The sequence below is a fragment of the Epinephelus moara genome, chromosome 7, assembly GCF_006386435.1.
Source record: "Epinephelus moara isolate mb chromosome 7, YSFRI_EMoa_1.0, whole genome shotgun sequence".
Lineage (NCBI taxonomy): Eukaryota > Metazoa > Chordata > Actinopteri > Perciformes > Serranidae > Epinephelus > Epinephelus moara.
The window spans coordinates 17,636,253-17,656,386 of NC_065512.1; the positions used below are offsets into that span (position 1 = coordinate 17,636,253).

At 38.2% G+C, this 20,134-nt stretch overlaps 1 protein-coding gene across 5 annotated transcripts in view; it reads left to right on the forward strand.

Moving 5' to 3' along the window:
- The first annotated feature begins 1,773 nt into the window (after positions 1-1,773).
- dcaf6 (ddb1 and cul4 associated factor 6) overlaps positions 1,774-20,134 on the forward strand; it is a 36,405-nt gene continuing 18,044 nt past the window's right edge. For 3 of the 5 annotated variants that reach the window (XM_050048229.1, XM_050048230.1, XM_050048231.1), the window contains exons 1-7: positions 1,775-2,182; positions 11,605-11,666; positions 16,694-16,786; positions 17,319-17,504; positions 17,607-17,720; positions 19,206-19,341; positions 19,508-19,719. In XM_050048229.1, coding sequence (XP_049904186.1) covers positions 2,086-2,182; positions 11,605-11,666; positions 16,694-16,786; positions 17,319-17,504; positions 17,607-17,720; positions 19,206-19,341; positions 19,508-19,719 — 900 coding nt within the window. In that variant the 5' untranslated portion in view covers positions 1,775-2,085. Of the gene's footprint in view, positions 2,183-11,604; positions 11,667-16,693; positions 16,787-17,318; positions 17,505-17,606; positions 17,721-19,205; positions 19,342-19,507; positions 19,720-20,134 lie in introns of all 5 variants that reach the window. The other 2 variants (XM_050048226.1, XM_050048228.1) reach the window with 1 other exon arrangement.

A 20,134-nucleotide genomic window follows, 5' to 3' on the forward strand; every position in this document is an offset into this window, starting at 1 on the left:
CGACTGAAAGACCTTTATTAGATGGTTACTGCTTCATTTCCTGAACGTAGGGCCCGGTCCCGAAGAGGGTCACTGTGTCAAAATCACGTTTTTAAACCTTCATAATTTCAGTTTTGTTCCTATGTTGCATCGTCTGAAATGAATTTGTTCAAACTACCACACTGCAAATCTGGGGCCAGGTAATATTCTAACATAGAAAAAACTGTATATACTGCTCAGAGAGGAGAACAAACTGAGGTTTAATATGGGCAAATATTTTCAAATTCAAAGTTTATGATTACATGAGATGCAAAAACAGGGGCTATTTTTGGGTAATTATGGCAGTTACTTTCACTGGTGGAAAGTAACTAAATACATTGATGTAAGTCCCATAAGTACAATTTTCAGTACTTTGCAGTTTAAGAGGAAATATTGCACTTCAGATTAATAATATAAATTAACCAATTAATAAAGTATGATGTAATATTATAGGCAACATGAGACCTTATTGATCCTTTGGTGAAATTCACAAGCTACCAAGCAGCATAAAATGAATTGGGGTTTGGGTGTCCTCCGCCAGAATATTTTGATCATCAAACACTTGATTTCCTGCACTGTGGTGAGTTTTTATGCACCAACTGTACATTTTCTGCATCAATTTATGATGTAAATGTCTTGAATCTTGTCAAAACAAAAGTCCTCTGCTACGTTAATGTTTTTTACTGGGGAGACAAATGTACATGTTCTTAATATCGCTCCCAAAATCCACACCAATGCATTAGTCTGAAACTGACCAGTCTGCATAATGAGTACTTCTCTAGTATCTTCGTCGACATAGGCCGCCACCTATAGGCCACATATTGTATTACACATACCATTTTTTTTATTTTTTATTGTTTTAAAATTATTATTATTGTTTGTGAGTTGTTTATCTGGGCTGATTTCTCATTAGCGCTTGTTTTTATTAGTAATAGAGACAATACATATAGAGGACAATAGTAATAATAATAATAATAAGCCCCATACTGAATTGCACATACTGTTCTTTTGTTGTTTTTATTCATTTATTTTTATTGTTTGTTAGCTAAGTTGTTTATCTGGGCTGATTTCCCATTAGCACTTGTTTTTGTTAGTAATAAATATGATTTCCCATTAGCACTTGTTTTTGTTAGTAATAAATAATAGAGTAATAGTAATAAATAGTAATAAATCTAGAGGATAATAATAATAATAATGATAATTATTATTATTAATAATAATAATTGATCGTGATTATTATTATTATTATTATTATTACAATAATTATTATAATTATAATTATAAGCCCCATATTGTATTGCACATACTGTTCTTTTGTTGTTTTATTTATTATTATTATTTGTTAGCTAAGTTATCTATCTGGGCTGATTTCTCATTAGTGCTAATTTATTATTGTTATTATTATTATCATTAATACAATTAATAATAACAAATTATTATTATTATTATTATTATTATTATTATTATTATTATTATTGTTATTATTACCCAGGGTGCTTAATGCGCTAGCTCCGGCAGTGTATAAGTACATATTGATGCAAATACTTTTGTAGTTTTACAAAATTAAAATAAGGAATGCAGGACTTTCACAGGAGTATTTCTATAATGAGGTATTGCTACTTTAAGGTGAGTAAAACATGTGAGTTCTTCTTCCACCCTTTCCAAGCGTTCCTGATTACACTCCGCCCCTACAGCTGTTTGGTTTCCTAAAACGAGCGCTCCCACCCTCTCAGTCAAAACACGGAGTCTCTCGCGTTGCTTGGACACAGCTGACCGCTGCCTGCTAGAAGAAATAAACCAGGCTAGGCTAGCAGGACAGATAGTTAGCAGCGCAGGGAGCAGGAGGACAGTGTACGTAGAGCCGTGAGGACAGCGGAGACAGGACAGGAGCGAGTCTTTCCCCTCCGGCGATGCAGACGTTGAGTGTCGCAGCGAGCTAACGTTAGCGCTGTCCCGACACACAGGGACGGATCTCCATGGCAAAGCCCAAGCGACGATAGATAAAAGGCGACATCAACAGGAACGGGTTAGCTTAGTTTCAATGTTATTGCTAATTAAAAAACACATATGGTCACAATGTCCTGCTCTGGAAACCTGGTTTGGGATGTAAATAAACGTTTGATTGGATACAACGAGCCTAACACCATCCGGACCAACTATTTAGGTAAGAACAACACAAGCCTCTGTGATGCTAACGATAACGTTTCATGTTAATGACAAGACAACATGTATTATTTTGACACTGTACGGCAGGTAACCTCACTGCAAGCTGTGTGTGTGGCGCTGGATCAGATCCACTGACAGCCAGACATGACTGTGCCACAATCTGCTTAATAACAACAGAGCTGCTAAGTTACTCCTGCTGCAAAGTCAGAGCCGTCCAGGCAGTGTAAACTCAGCCTGTGCGTTTCATTCACTCATGTAAAACACGACATGTGGGAGTCCACGGCTAAAGCACTGGATAGATGGGATTAAAGATTACATAAGCCCTAATGGTGCAGCTTTTTTTATGAGGTAATAGCTACAGATAAATCACATTTATATCCTCATTCAGATATCCCATTAGTTGCAGAGGAGATGCAGTTTGCAGTTTCCATGGATGATGTGCAGAATCAGAAATATTACAGGCCTAATGCCAAGTAAATTTGTGCTTAAAAGGAAGATGACATGGTGCATAACATTTAAACACAGCGCAAAAATATAAAGAAATAATATGAAATAACATTAAGAAAAATTATATAACAATTTATTTAGCCGATAACTGATATCGATATATCAGTTATCGCCACCTAATTTTAGTGATCATCAGTTCTCCTTGATAGTGGAATTAATATCACATTATGCATGCATACTCTTATGGTGATGGCCCAACAACAGATGGAAACATGAAATACAATACTTTTAAATTTATGTAATAATTATTAATTGTGCAAATTGAGAAAAAGCATGTTGGCCTGATCGGATAATTCATTTTAAAGCCAATATCAGTAGATACCGATGATGTACGGATATTATTGTGACTCCTTAAAGAGAAGAAATCCTTAAAAATTAAAATTGAATATTAAAAAAATGTATTCATATATATCTAAATTTATATATAAGCATAGGTAAATGTGTAAAGATAATAAAGTACTGTTTTTACGACTGTACAGTTGTTCGAAAATGTGCACTTTTTTTTGTCCAGGGGATGTAAAAATTCCCAGTATAATACAGGAACAAAAATATGTGCAAGAGAGATGATCGTAATGTCAAGCAGCAAAGCAAAGAAACCATCTACAGGCTGCATTACAATATAAACATCATATAGATACTGAACTCTTAGGTATAGCACTAAAATGGAAAAAGAGTTAAAAGCAGGGATCAATCATGTACTGTATTTATAAATGTGTGGTGCTCCATTATAAAGTGCTTTCAGTCTTGCAGTAATTTGTAGACAGTTGAAATGAAAGTGCACGCTCCAGCAAACATCTGTCATAATAATAAACTGTCAAAGTCTGAACTACCAGAGATGACAACATTAAAGTGGGGATATACATCTGTCTCATAGAAACTCATCATGATACTGCATGATGAGAGCATTTGTAAGTATTTTAGGTTTCCTGAAAGATAAACAGCTCATGTATGATCTATATGACATGTGACTTAAAGCGAAGTCTTGAATACAAACTGATATTAGTCTTCATAACCTTTACGAAAAATCCTAGAAGAGAAAAAAATAATATGAAAACAGACACAAGTACAGAGGAATATAGTAAAGAAATAAAAAGAGAATAATCTTATCTTAACCAAATATCAGGCCTGAATTCAATATAGAAAATTCCCTCATTGAATAAAGGAAGGGGGCTGCTGTTCCTAACGACTAATTTCCCCTTAGCTTAACCAGACATTCAAACTTAATCTAGTTGACGAGTTTAAAAGTAAGAAAACACTCAAAATATATACATATTGTGTGTATAGTAAGAGCCATTTAAATCATTAATCAGATTTGTTCAACACCCAAATCATATTTTAAATGCCGCTGAAATGTGTGTCACTTTGCACCGTACATTATGAACATGTCCTACAAAACATGACTACACTTTACTGAATACAAGTTAAAAAATAACATCAAGTGGAAACAATTTTGGGCAAACTCTTTAGGAAACATGCCTGATTATTACAATGGCATTTTCATTTGTGAATGCAATCGCATAAGATAATATTTATTTTTGAAAATAAGTGTTAACGAATAGTATTTTTGGTGCTTACAAGCGAGGGTAGCAACGTTTAATCGACTATTCGAGCATATTCCAAGCTCCTTTTATCCATAAACTGAACCAGAGTAATAGATCAGATGAAAATAAATGCTGACTTTATCTCATTTTCATTTTTCTTAGATTATATTTATTGAGTTGAGGATCATAACAATACAAAATAAAGGGCGTGGGAGATATACATCGCTTCATATGTATCCTCTTTTTCAACTTATTGCCAAACTAACACAGAACACATTCTCCTCACTTAAAAAAATGTACATATATATAAGTCAAAGAATCAGTCAAACAATATGACCAAACCAAACCAAACAACCCCAAAATAACCCAACAAACAGTCAATAAACAAAAATCAAAACAAAACAAAACAAAAATAAATGAATTAAAGAGATAGTGGCATATTGAGCACATAAACCTACATGGAGACATGTTTCAAGACCGCAGTCCCCATTTCCATTTTAAAAAAGTACTTTAAAAACTTGTCATGGTGCTGCAGTGTATTTAGATTCTCACAAGAGACAATATAATGTATTGCCATGTTATTATGGCACTTATAAGTAAGAGCATGATAGGCTGAGTTCAGTCTTCAGTGTGTAACGGTATCTGTGCCATGTGGTTTAAAAATAATCTAGTTTTGTTTTTCATTCAAGCTGAAACTATAAAACTCACAGGTCTGAGTTTACTCGCAGTGAAAGTCCTCATTAGTGAGATTTTCCTGTGTTTAGCTGTACGTCTGTCTCTGTGTCGGTTGTTAGAGAACAACATAATAAAACAACAGTGACCACGGCGGTGCAGACAGAGGACCGCGCTGCTGGCACACAGCGAGACGCAGAGGTTTATAAGACCTGTCTGTGATGTGGTTCGTCAAACAGTCAGCACCTGACAGTGGTTGACTGAAAATTTACAAGGCTGTAGAGGTGGGGCAGGTGCCACAGAGCGTTAGTCAGCGCTGTATTTAGCTTGACTGAGATATGGTTGGAGCTGTTATTGTGTTGTGGGTACATGCAGTGATGTGTGGGTCAGAGCTCTTGTAGGTTATATTTAGCCTCAAAAAGGGGGGATGGGGGCAACAAGTAGTGGTCTGCATCGAATTCCTGAGGCACTTCCAGGGAGGTTAAAGGAAATGTGTGTGTGCCGCAGGGCTTTCCCTGAACTTAAGAACGATTTAAGTATTAATAATGACACTAAATCCTGGTTTACATGAAGACAGGGACACAGAGTAACTCTGATGAGGAAAAATAATGCCTTCCGTACACTAAAGACTCTGAAAGAGAAATAGAGGATTATTTCCCATCCTGCTGCTGGTGGAAAATATTACACCAACCTCTCTGAAGAAATACGGCATATTAACAGCTCCTTATGTGTCTGCAAAACACCAGAAACACAAGATAAAGGGCGTCGTATGTCGTCAGTATTCTTGCCAACATCAATGTGATCTATGAACTGTATTTGTGTACAAACTTTACATTTTGGATGTTGTCGCCTTTTTTAGTGGGAGGAAACTGCGGGAATGAGAGCAATTAAACACAGACTCTTGTTCACATCACAACTCCACCAGTTGCCTCTTCTTTTCCACAGCACAATATAACTGAGACTTGGGGCGCTTTCCATTTTGCTGACATGTCTCGTCGCTCCCCTCACTAGTGTCTCTTCCTCATGTCTTAGCTCCTCCCATCGAGGATGTGACTAAGAGATGCGAGGACTGACGACCCAAAGCTGCCAAATGAGAAATCCCACAGCATCAGTCTTAAGTGATGCCAGTAACATAAGATGTGTTGTGGCATTTATACGTCACGCCATGCCACTTGATAAAAGACTTCTGCATGGGCAACACATTCTCACTCCGACCTCGTCACAAATAGGCATTTGGTCATGGACTTTCCATGTCCAGTTATGATGTGAAAGGTACCCTGGGTGTGTTGGTTGTTGACATTCTGGGACACCCTGTCAAGTTCTGCCTGTTACATGCATTGTCTTCTTTCAAAATACACTTCTGTTTTCACAGGAAATTTAAGGTTTACATACAGTCTCTTTCAAAATAAATGCACTACGTCACCATGCGAATTGATGTTTTATTTCCTTCACCCACTAAGGCACGTGGTTGGGTTTAGGAAAAAACAACAGGGTTTGACGTTATAATCTTATGGGTCGCAAACACCGCTCTCCTGGGTGAAAGTTGGTGTTTGTTGGACCCATCCACCACCCCTCCCACCCACACTTGTCGGATTTTCGCTACCTTAACTTTCGTTCTTGTCCCGCTGAGTGCCGTTAAACTATAATGGCGACCTGCCGCATATGCTGACAGCTTTTTTCATCAGTGTCTGATGCTGGTCACTGCCCAAGCGCCAGATTTCAGCGACTTCGTTGTGAGACCGGTTTGGTGTAGGATACACCTGTGTTTCCTCGCTCTAAGCTCCTCCAGAAGCCTCCTCTCTATTTTCATGTATAACTGTCCAAACACAGGCTATTTGTTACATTGAGAGACAGTTAGTTTTGAAACAGACAATTTATCTGTTGGTCAATATTAATTTCTAATTATTTTGATAATCAATTAATGCTTTTGCCTGATAATCTGTTTATGTCATTGTAAATTAAATATATATTGTTGTTTTAGACTGTTGGTTTGCCCATGGGAAATAGTTATGGACATTTTGTTTTTTAAAATTCTGGCTTTCTATAGACCAAACAATTATTCGATTCATGAAAAGAATAAGAAGGAAACAATCATCTGAGAGTTAAAATAATTTGTTGCAGCTTGAGACATTACACAGCCTATACTTGCATTTCTAACCAACATATTTAGTTAATTTTGAATTTTCTTTGGTGCCAAAAGTCAGTAAATAAAACATTTGTTGTATTTTTAAATTGTAACTTTCAAGCACATTTTACACAAGATATCGCACGACACATTATAGAATAAGATTAAAAACAAAAAACATCTTGTATGAGCAGTCTGATCGTGACTGTAGTGGGAATATTTTCATATTATTAAGCCAGCATGTTCATATGTGACATCATGATTATTAGTTGTTGTGATTGGCAGCTGAAGAGACTACAGCTCCTCATTTACAAGAAACACTCAACACAAATTCAGGCTTGTCTGACATCTGGAACACTGGTGAAACCTGTCGGAGCAAGTTAAAGCTCTCGATCGGATGAACAGCAGCTTTCATAACTTCTCTCTGACACATTCGATTATTATTCAGTCAGAATGGAAAGACAACACCCCTATATTAAATGAATGAAGCTACTGCATCCTTAGATTATCTGTCTCGGAGTGAACAAATAACAGTTACTGGCTTCATGCTGTGTTCACTATTGTGTGCATGTTTCTGGGTCTTGCTGCAGACCTTTGTCATGGACGCCACTGTTGTTGCTGTGTCCCAATGTGCTGTTTCTGAACTTAGAATACAAGAAATCACCATAATTAACCGTTTTATACTAGAAAAGAAAATGAAACGATAAGTGAATCATCGGACATCAAGATGAATTTAAAAAAGAGGCAGCAAACTGTAACAATTATTTTGCGGTTTCCATTTTTATCAGCCAAGAGCATCTCCTCCATTTCCCGTTATGTGTTGCGTTGAGGGAGAATAGTGTCAACAGCATACTTAAAGATGAAGTATTATTTTTTTAGTCTGCATGCTAACTGTTTTAAGTACATTGAATTTTATCCGCCTGAACACACGGCATCACAAAAACTGTTAAGAGTTAGAGTGTAGCCCTGGATTTTGGACACAGCTCTTGACTTAACAGTTAGGGCTGACCTGAATGTTTCGAAGCTTTTACTGTTGCCATGGTAATCAGCAACCAAATTAGTATTTGAATGCTCTGATGTTTGTTGTTTTTTTATTATTATTAGTATAACTAAATTACCTCTAAAACCCTAAGTAGCCCATCCAATAAGAAATACTAATCCAACATTATTAAACACTGGCAGAAGCTACATGCGTATTATTTATTCATTTGTTTATGGGCCTACAGTGGCTGTAGATTATTTGATGTGATTATTGCACATTTTGTAGCTGTTTTTGCTTCAATAAAATGGAAAATCCTTGATGTACGTTCAGGGCAGCACTATTAAAAATGACAAAAAGTATCTCAAAATAGCTTCATTATTGCCAGGGAAAAAAACTCCAAGACATAAAGATGTGAGACATCATCTCATCCTGAAGCTGCACTTTTCAAAGACTTGATTGATCCAGAGATTAAAACATAAATTGAGTTAGTGTTGCTATCTCACAAATCCCCCGTGGATCCTACTGTTTTAATGTGTTTTATTGTCACTTAATTCTTTCAAAAGAAGATTTCTTTCTCTCATTTCATGTCACAGCAGAGATGTACCATAAGCACAGCCCACTTTTCCCTGCATTTATAGTCTCATTTTACAGCAGCATGAATATTTCCCTTTCCTCTTTTTAATCTGTTTGTGCGTGTAAGTGCAAGGGAGGCTTCCCCTGCATGAATAATACAGTACATGATACGGAAATACTGAATCCAAATGCTTAATGTGATATTTTATACCAGACCGCAGATCTACTGCACTTAACTGGAGTGAAGTGAGGCACGAAGATGGAGTGATGGATGGATGGATACAGTGAACAGAAATATACACGCTATTGTTGTTAAAGATCTTAGACTCTTTTATGCACACAAAGGATATATTTCTCTCAAATTTTGGTCACATATTTGTTGAAATCCATGTTAGTTAGAGGGGCAGCTGTGGCTCAGAAGTAGAGCTTGTTGTCCACCAATTGGAAGATCGGCGGTTCACATCGGCAGTCCACATGTCGAAGCATCCTCAAGCAAGATACTGAACCCCAAATTGCTCCTGATAGTTGTTCCATTGGTGTGTGTTTGTGTGTGTGTGTGTGTGTGTGTGTTGGAAACGAGGAAGCAGGGGGCACCCTGTACGGTAGCCTTGGCCACCAGTGTATGAATGTGTGTGTGAATGGGTGAATGTGACTCGCAGTGTAAAAGTGCTATGAGGGATCGGAAGACTAGAAAGGCGCCATACAAGTCATTTTGTCGATAGCGCCGTAGGCTCGCTGCGAACAACACTTGACTCTGTAGCTCCTCTTAAAAAGAAGTNAATTGTGATTTGTGATATTGGGCTTTATAAATAAAATTGATTGAAAATTGATTGATTGATACAAGTGCAGTCCCTTACCATTTACCATTCACTTGCACCTTTGCCAAGATAGTGCATTCACCCAGCAGGTGTGGCATGTCAAGGTGAGCATGATTACTACACAGGTGTGCCTTGGGATGGTCATGATAAAAGGCTACTCAAAAATGTGTGTTTTTATCACTGGATCCAATGCCACTGATGTCACAAGTTTTGAGGGAGCGTGCCTTTGGCATACTGATAATAACTGAATGTTCATCTCACGACCATAAGCTGTCTCCTATGTCGTTTTCTATGAATTTGGCGGCACATCCAACCAGCCTCACAACTACAGACCACGTCTAACCACACCATGTCGTCTGAGACCAGCCACATGAACAACTGATGCAATAATTAGTTTGCACAACTGAAACATTTCTGCACAGACTGATTCAGAGAAGCTCATCTGCATGCTCGTCCTCCTCACCAGGGTCTTGACCTGACAGCAGATCGCCTTCGTAACCAACTTGAGTGGGCAACTGCTCAGTGTCGAAGGCCTCTGGCACTTTGGAGAAATGTTCTCTTCACGGATGAACTCTGGGTGGCCAAGAATGCATATCTGTAGCCATATTCATGTGCAATCCATAGTTCAGATTGTCCTATAAATGTCTTTTCTGTGACCTTTTATTGTGACCATCCCAAGACACACCTGTGTAGTAATGATGCTGTTTAGTCAGCATCTTGATGTGCCACACATGTCAGGTGGATGGAATATCTTAGTAAAGGAGAGATGCTTACTAACATGGATTTTAACAAAGTTGTGTGCAAAATGTGGGAGAAATAAACGCCTTCATGTGCACAGAAAAAGTCTTAGATCTTTAATTTCAACTCATGAAAAACTGAAGAGAAAACGTCACCTGTCACCTGTTATTTTATATCTTCTTTCCTTCAATGAAGGTTATTTTAACAGAGGTAAAAACAGTATAATTCAGACACCAAATATATTGTAGACATTTGAAGTAGATTTGGCTCAAAAAGGAGAATAATTACACGATTCAAGCATTTATTCGACGTCCTCATAGTGTTACATTACAGGGGAGAACGCTGTTGGAACTATTTCCTCCCAGATTCTTTGAATGCTTTCCAGTCCAGAAAATTTTAAGTGACTCTCGATCATTACTGAACCACAACAGTAAACTGAGCTCTAAATATTTAAGGAACGTTACTCTATGGGCCCTCTGCAGTATACTCACTGGTTCGATTTAATAGGTTTAAACTGTGATTTGTCAGTCCATATGTTCAGCTGATATTCTCGGATCCATTTCCAACAGTGCTAACCCTCTTTTTTCTTATTTTAAAGTTTTAAGAATTGCTTTGCTTCAGCAACACATTGCCTGTTGATTGCAGGCTGCTATAAACATTATTGTGCAGTAGTTGACACTAAAACAGGAACTTGTTTCTATTTAAATCTGCTTGCATTTTGATGCTTAACTTCCAGTTTCTCTTTCAGTGTCTGGAGATTTATTTTGTTCTTATTGAACTGTTGTTTGTCTCTTTTGCCTTTTTGGTTATATTAGTTATATTTTTGTGTGGCAAAATCGTATCGAATCTTTTTTATTATATATAAATACAAATTAAACTTAAGATAGCCTGATAGAATAATATAATCAACTGCTTTTTAGTCCACTGAATACATTTCGCTGCAAAAATGGCTGAGGTGAGATGAACAGACCGAAAACTTTATCTTATTAGATGAAACAGATGTTGACGAAGTTTTCCTTTGGGAACATTTTTTACAGTTGAAAAAAGGTAATAAATCACAATGTATTTTAGCACAATATTCAGCATATTGCAGCATATTTCAGATGGTAATAATATTGTATCGTGTCTTACGTATCGTGATAATATATCATGGATCCTCTGGTGACTCCCACCCCTGCTGTACAGCGTTGTGTTCTCCATGTGCAAAACAAACCCTTCATACGAAATTAATCTGTTTGTAAGAAGCCTTCCTGTAATCTAAAAGCATGAAAGACCATCCAAACATGTAGAGTCGTCCTCTTAGACATCTGACATCATCCTATTAGGCTTTTGTGGCAAGACATTACACACTTTTTAATGACGAGTATATAGGTGGATGGATAAATAGAGGTGTCATTCAGCTGGATGAGATGTAAATCTAGTAAACCTGTCATTCTGTTACAGCTGTTTTTTCTCTTTCTACAGGTAGAAGAGAATTTGTCCAGAGACTCAAACTTGAGGGGACACTGAATGTACACGATGGCTGCGTAAGTGCCCCTGCTTTTCATCTGTTTGTGCATTTTTATGTCTAAGAAAAACAAATGTCTGTGTCGTCTTGAAGAGAAAAACAACCCATCGTGCCTCTCTTCCTCAGTCAGTCAGTCAGTGAGGCCTCGGTGTCTGACAGAGAGCAGATCTTTGACTTCAGGCCAGGTGGTTAATACCTCTGAGAAACCTGACGCTGATATAACAGTCACACGTCCTGTCACACTATCAGCCTGGACGTCAGTCGGTCCAGAACATCACAACAACCACAGGACAGCTTCACTTTAATACCTGTCTCCTTCCTAACCACAACGGCTACAGTCATAAGAATTTTTATTGCATGTTGTAAATATATTAGGAGTTTTAATTTAAAAAAAAAGAAAAGAAAAATATTTCGGTGACGAGGACTTTTTTGTTCTTTTTGCTGTGGTATCAAAAGTGTTGTTTTTTATTTAGATGAAATCTGGTGTCCTCACTATTTTAAATGTGTTCTTTTTATCTATTATATATACTCAGAACTTTTAAATTTGCTGGTGTTAGACGTGAAACAGTATTTTGTTTTTATGTTTCGTTATAAAAATAACAATAAAATGAATTTGATCTGATCATTAGTGCACATTAAGTTAGTCTGAAGGTCCCGACAGGTCCATAATATCTGAAAAGTCAGGTTTTGGCTCATTTGTGGGGAAAGTAACAGGCTGAAGAAGATAATTATCTTCTTAAAAATATATATTCTCAACAGTTTCATACAGTCTTGGTTGGAGAGGGGGATATTTGATACAGAAGAGATACCGAAGTCGAGCAGATTAATTTCTCAATCAGTAGAAAAATAGTATAGGCTACTTTGATAATCATTAATCATTGTAGCCCGATTTCAAGCAAAAGTAGTGAAAAAAAATTCTAAAAAATTCTCTGTTGTTTCCGGCTTCTCTAATGTGATAATTTGCGCCTTTTTTGTTGTTCATTTCATTCATTTTCCATAACTGCTTATCCTGTTAGGGGTCACGGCGGGGGCTGGAGCCTATCCCAGCTGATATTAGGTGATAGGTGGGGTACACCCTGGATAGGTCGCAACATATGAACAACAGAACATGCAACCTCTGCACAAAAGGGCTCCCCCACCCTGGGTTCGAATCAGGACCCTCTTGCTGTGAGGCGACAATGCTATCCGCTGCATCACTGTGCCGCCTTCTCTAAGACAAATGAGACCTATTTGAAGACATTAACTTGGGTTGTTTTTTAAATAATCATCAACTACATTTACATGCACACTAATATTCCACATTTATATTTGTATATATTATTTGTATATATTGTCATGTAAACAGCATGTTCTGTTTAGATATTCAGAATTAGGCCTTTTATCGAATTTATCATTTTCCGATTAAGACATGTTTGATATGCTGGTGCTCTTCAGGCTTTTTCGGAGCATACTTTGGGCATGTATACTGCACATTCAGAATATGTGTCTCAGTTGGTGTTTTTTTGGCCTCTTGCCTTTTTACAGTCAGCTCTGAACGTTGTCATGGATACATTATACACACATCAACTTGACAACATGTTTGCAAAGCTGGTGTAGAGATGCATGCCCAAAAGGAAATCCCGCATTTCTGGTCGGAGGGAGAAACAACAACTTTTAAACATTAAAAAAGTCTTGGGTATCAACAGGTTTTTGGATATGCACAGATATCACAAAGGAGGCTGTGTGCCCACGGTTGAACCAGACGGCTACTGGTGGAAAACTCTGTAAAAATGCTATTTTGATGCAAAAAGCAAAATGGCACAAGCAGCTCCAGCTGTTAAACTTAACCTTGTTTTGACATGATGAGTGACACGTTAGAGGATGTTAATCAGAGTATGTATGGCTGCATGTTAACGGGAATATTACTGGAATGTTTATTATGTATTTATTTTACAAAATACACCAAAACAGATAGACACACCTCCACACTTTTCTGTTGCCGCTCTCAACACTGCAACACTTGTCACCAAAGGGCTGCGTCCTCTCAGTGAGTTGATGATCTGAGTGTTTGTGGCTGAGCTCGCCTCAACCCTGTCAGCTGTTGGATGAGGTGATCAGTGGGCAGACGGGCGTGAAAGAGTCACACCACAGACATTGCAAAATTACTAAAAAAATGGGGAAGCTGTACTTATATCAGTTGCGAAAAACAACTTGCTGCTGTTTGTGAAAGAATGAGACATTTGCTGTTAATTCCAGTCGACACAGAGTTAAAATGTAAGTGTTAGGAAACATTACAGTATAACATGGATGTAGAATTTGCCAGATCTGATCAAATCTGCCTGTAGAAGGTGATTAAGCTGGTGAGGCCTCTACATTGTGCCATATTACACAACATACTCAGACCTGTGTTTAAAAAAAGGCTCGATGATACTCCACATGTCCTCATCCCCGCGTTTGAATCTGCTGCTCGGCGTCTGTTAATCTTTCATTACACGAGAGACGCGAGACAGATTGACTTCATTCCACCTCAGAGTCAGATAACATTTTACTTCAGATGATCAGAATCGATTGAAACCTGTTTAAAATGTATTATAAGCCTGAGCCTGGGGTTCAGTTTGCAGGATGTGGTAAATGGACGGGCAGGCAGTGTGATTTCACTAATTGCAGCAGAGTGAGTCTGTGGAAACGAGGAGTAACAAGGTGATGATGAAACACTGAAGCTGCAACAAACAGGTGTTAATGAAATATTGATTCACGGAGTGACAGCAAACTGTGAACTGAGTGTCTTTGTGCTCCACTTTAGATTCATGGGTGGATTATGATTAAGTTAAATGTGTGACCATGATCTGATTGTTATCTCAGTAAGTTAAATGTTAACGGATGTGTGAAGGAAAGAAATTTGAATTGGACTTTAGAGATTAAAGCACTATTATAGCTGTCAAACATCGTTGCATGTGTATATACTGCACATCCTGCACTTCATGCTTTAAAAAGTGCACCATTTCTCTTTGTTCCGTTACTATGATTTTCATCTCGAGATTGTTTTTTGATTCATATTTCAGTCCAGTGTGACCCAACCTTTTCTGGCATGTGACCCTTTAAGGCCCTGATCAGACAGGTTGCAAAACGCGGGGCACACCTCACAGCCTTTTTTTATGTTAATCCCTATAATTTAAAAAAAGAGCAACTTGCTACATCTTTTTTTTTTAATTCTCGCTCAGCAACCACTGAATCACCTGTTATAGCCTAACTGTTAATTTTCGGTGAAGTTAACTCACAGATCTGTACCTTTTTTATTTTAGGTAGTATTAATTACTATTAATATTTATTTCATTTTAGCTACGATTAGGGCTGCCACGATTAATCAACTAATCGATGACTTATCGACTATTAAAATAATCGGTGACTATTTTAGTAGTCGACTAATCGGTTTGAGTCATTTTTCATAGAAAAGTACTATAAAAGTACCCCAAAATACTCTTATTGCAGCTTCTTATGTTCAGATATTGGCAGCTTTACACACTCTCCCATGACAGTGAACTAAAACCCTTTGGCGTGAGTATGAAACAAGACATTAGATGACATAATTTTGGGGTTTGGGAGAGACAGACCGACATTTTTCAACATTTTAACACATTTTTCGATGAAATGATTAGTCGACTAATCGAAGAAATAATCGACAGATTAGTCGACAATGAAAATAATCGTTAGTGGCAGCCCTAGCTACGATTGGTGAAGTCATTTAGCGCCGGGTATCTCTTGTGAATGTTGTCTCTTCTTGTCCACCACAGAGAGCCCCACTCTCAATTCACCCCAATGGAGAATGGCGAAAAAAACATATACTGCATAAAAATAATTGATGTAGCTACTGTGATGCCACCCATTGCTTTGTGGACTGCTGTTTGATGCCTCAAATTTGTCATTTTGGCCGTCGCCATCCTGTTTTTTTGGAGCCAGAAAACACCATATTTGGATGAGAGGGTGGAGCTGTGAAGGAGTGAGGGGTGGATCTGACTTAAAGACTAGCTGTACCTTACAGTCTGTCACTCAAAGCAGCCCTGCCCTTGAATACACATAACTTTAAGCCTTGATAAAATGTTAACATGTGAGTTATATAAAGCTACACCCCTCGTACAGTTGTCTTGACGGGGGAAATTAGCTATAGAGACCAAAACGTTTTTATGTACCAGGCTGTAAACATGTTTATATCTGCTATAAAGTTGGGCATTTTAACATGGTGGTCTATGGGGGTTGACTCATTTCTGGAGCCAGCCTCAAGTGGCCATTAGAGGAACTGCACTTTTTTTGACACTTGTACGTTTGCTTTATTTTCTAGCCGTAGAGGTTTGCGTTTGGAAAAAACGCACATGATATCAGGCACTTTTCCATTCTGAGCTGTAGTTTTTTAACTCAAGGTGTTCAGGGCGCTCTGGGAAGCTTCACTCATAGAAAACAATGACAAAAAGTTGCCCCAGGCTGCTAAAAAGTGCTTTGTTTGAACAAGGCCTAAATCAGGCTTAAGGCAAACCAATGTTCAGGGGGATGTGTATGTGTTGTGATAGTTCAGTTGATTTTCTGTTTTAGATTGTTTCATTTAAATAATTTTAGAGGTCTCAAGTTGTGACACTGCAGTATTTCACACACAGATAAGAGAAATGTGGAAAAATAAATACAATTCCCAGTAGGACGTTTGTTTTATATTTTCCTGCTTTCATAATCACATCATGACCGCTTAAATTCGTCCTGCAACTCCTCATGAGACTCCTCATGTCCAGATACCCAGATCAGGAGCCTCTGGTTTAGTCTCTATAAAATGTCTTATTTTATTTTGAATGACATATTTTCCCATAGCCCAAAGTGACATCTGCACAATGCTTTTTTTAAAATCAGTTTACAGTTATACAAAATGAAAAAAGTCAGCAAATACTCACTTGAGAAGCTGGAGTCAATGAATGCTTGGTTCAGAATAGTCAGTGGTTCATTTTCTGTCAAATAACTAATCGATTTAATGAACTTCTCCTTCTAGCATGAATGTAAACTCTAAAGTAAATATCTGTTTGTTAACAGGTCAACACTATATCCTGGAACGACACAGGTGAATATCTCCTGTCGGGGTCAGACGACACCTTTTTGGTTATCTCCAACCCGTACAACAAAAAGGTAGGTGGTGATTAATAAAGTGACAACAGATATGCACACTGAAAATATCTCACTGTATGAAAGAACAACAAAAGGAGGCAAATTAACTTTTGTCTATGAATGAAAAGCAGATGAAGCCGACTATTTTACAGCTGCATTTGTCATTTTAACTCTTTTTTCTTTAATTTAAAGAAAAGCCAAATCATTAGACTTAATCTCTGTCAGCTACACGCTATCATGTCACTTGGAAACACTACTAATACAAAAATGATGTATCATAGAATCTCTTTTTTGCACTTAAAGCACATTTTTTGTGCACAGCAGATGTCCTAAATAAATTAAAAACGACGAACTCACTAAATCTGATTAATCACTTATTCATATTAAGGATTTTGTTCAAGGATTTTTTTTATTTGGGATAAAATGTGATGACAGACATTCAAAGCTTCATCAGAAAACTTCAACAGAGGCTTCAAATTTTAAAAAATGATGTTCGGTACAGCCTTTCGTTACTTCCCAGCAGCCATCGTGTATTTTTGCTTCTCTTCTTCAGGTCAAGAAGTCAATACGTTCCGGTCATCGGGCGAACATCTTCAGCGCTAAGTTCATGCCACACACCAACGATCAGGAGATCGTGTCCTGCTCCGGAGACGGCATCATCTACTACACAAACACAGAGAAGAGTCCTGAGCACAACCGACAGTGTCAGTTTACCTGCCATTATGGGACAGCTTATGAGGTACTCAACACAGGAAACACTGGTCAAACATCTCACAGAGCAAACATATCTTTCCTCTTCATGGTTTCTGTCTCCTAACCTCCTCCCTTTCTGCTTTGTCAGATTATGACGGTACCAAATGACCCCTACACGTTTCTGTCGTGTGGAGAGGACGGCACGGTGCGATGGTTTGACCTCCGCACGAAGACGAGCTGCACTAAAGAAGACTGCAAAGATGTACGGTGACAGCTTTGATGTTTTTTCTTCTCAGTTGTTTTATCAATCATCGACACTCAGGGTGGGTGGGGCAGTCTCAGTAGGTGTTTTTGGACCAAATAGTTCTGTAGACGTCCCCGAGAACATCCTTGTCATGTTCAAAATCACAGTGTATTTCATCTGTAAAGCCTGGACTTTGCTGTTAGTCCATTTGTCTGTCTTTTCTTCCTTTTTTTTGTCCATTATGAGCAGCTGTTGCATGTTTTCATGGCTCACGGGTTTTAAGAAATGGCGGCTTTGTTTGCTCTATTACTGAAAACTTACGTCTGGACCAATCAAAGTACACTTGCATCACTCACAATGCCTCTGACAATGCCTGTCAGGAGAGTACCTAATGTGAAAAGAGTGGTGCAGCTGTGTTAGCATTTTAGCATATCCTGTTCCCTCGTGTCGAAGTCAGTTGGTTTTTGGTTAGGTGACTGAAATAAGGTCTGTGGTTAACACAAGCTGAAGAGTCTTTCACATTTTGTTCTACAACACAAAGTAAAGCCATAAATACCCCCGTGGTGAGATGTGAGGCTTTCAGGTGTCTTTAAAAAGGTGGTTGCTAACAAGAGGCTAAATGAGACTACAGCTCTTTGGCTTTTGGCTCTTGGACTTTGGCTGATTCATTTGGTATTGAAGACCTCCCACTTTTCTAGTATGAGTTTGTCCTCAGTATCGTTCCTCACAAACAACTCTCTGCCTCTGGAGCAATTCAGAAACTGTTTTATTGGCTTGAGGCCAGAATTCATCAGTATGTGCGTGTGTGTGTGTTTGTGTAGATTGCATTGCATCTTCTCATATGTCCTGCTCTAGATCACTGCCTGTGACCTTATACTGTCAGAGTAGTTTTACCAGACTCTGTTACCTCCCTCTTAATTACCCTACAACCTGTTAGTGTAACAAGTGGACTCGGGGATGTAACTAATGATTATTTTCATTATCGATTAATCTGCCCAGTATTTTCTGACCAATCGTTATGTCAAATGTGATTTCTCAGAGCCCAAGGTGGTGTTGTTAAAAGGTTTTATCCGCACCCATTAGTCCAAAAATCCAAATATGTTCAGTTTACTATCATATATGACAAGAAGAGCATCAAATTGTCCAATTTAAGAAGCATTTATACAGCAAATGTTTGGCTTTTTTGCTTTAAAGATTATTAAAACAAGTGGAAATCCAAAACTGGAAAATGACAAATACTTTGGAAATATTTTTTAAATATTTTTTATATTTATATATTTGATATTTTTTATAAAAAATTTTAAAGAATTTTTTTTATATTAAATTTTTTTTAAAATATTTTTTTTATTATTAATTATTTTTTTTATTTTTTCAGCTGGATCAAACTGTAATGATGTCCTCTATATCACTGTATGTGCTGGTTATTAAAATGCCTCCTCTGTTGGTGCTGACTTTGTGATTTTGTTTTTTAATCCTTTCCTTTTGTGTTTGCTTTGATTTCAGGACATCCTGATAAACTGTCGAAGGGCAGCGACCTCTATTTCCATTTCTCCTCTGGTGCCGTACTACCTGGCGGTGGGCTGCTCTGACAGCTCCGTGCGGATCTACGACAGACGCATGTTGGGCACCAGAGCGACAGGTAAACTGTCCTGCAGGCTGACAGCATCACTCAGCTCCTTCTTTCTTTATATTTATGTTGACATATTAGAGTCACTCTGAGTTTTAGACTCGCTGTATGGTTTTCCAGAGGCATATCTCTCCACCTCAGCAACCAGACACTTACAGACTCTTTGTCTCATCCCCAGGTAACTACATGGGCCGGGGGACGACGGGTATGTGCGTGAGGTTCGTCCCCACTCACCTTTCCAACAAGTCGTGTCGCGTGACGTCTCTCTGCTACAGCGAGGACGGTCAGGAGGTGCTGGTCAGCTACTCCTCAGATTACATCTACCTGTTTGATCCCAAAGACGACCAGGCCCGAGAGCTGAAGGGTCCGTCTGAGGAGAGGAGGGAGGAGGTGAGTGCACGGGGTGACTCGAGTCACGCAGCTCTCATCACATCACACATCACATGAGTCCTAATAGGAGCTGTGTGTTTGTAGTTATGGACGGTGATGTCTGTCAGCCTGTGTGTTAGTCCACTGCTTTGATCCAGGCTGAAATATCTCAACATCTTCTGGAGGGATTGCCATGAAACTTGGTTCAGACATTCATGTTCCTCACAGAATAAATTATAATGATAATTTGGTGATCCTCTGACTTTCCGTGTAGCACCATCATCAAGCTAATTGTTAATTTGTGCAGTACTTTGGGCTATGATAACGATGCAAAATATCTGATTTTTGCAGATATGCCAATATTGTCCAACTCATTTTGACCGATTGCTGGTGCCTCTATATCTATATAATTTTTCCACCTCATTGCAGAAAACAT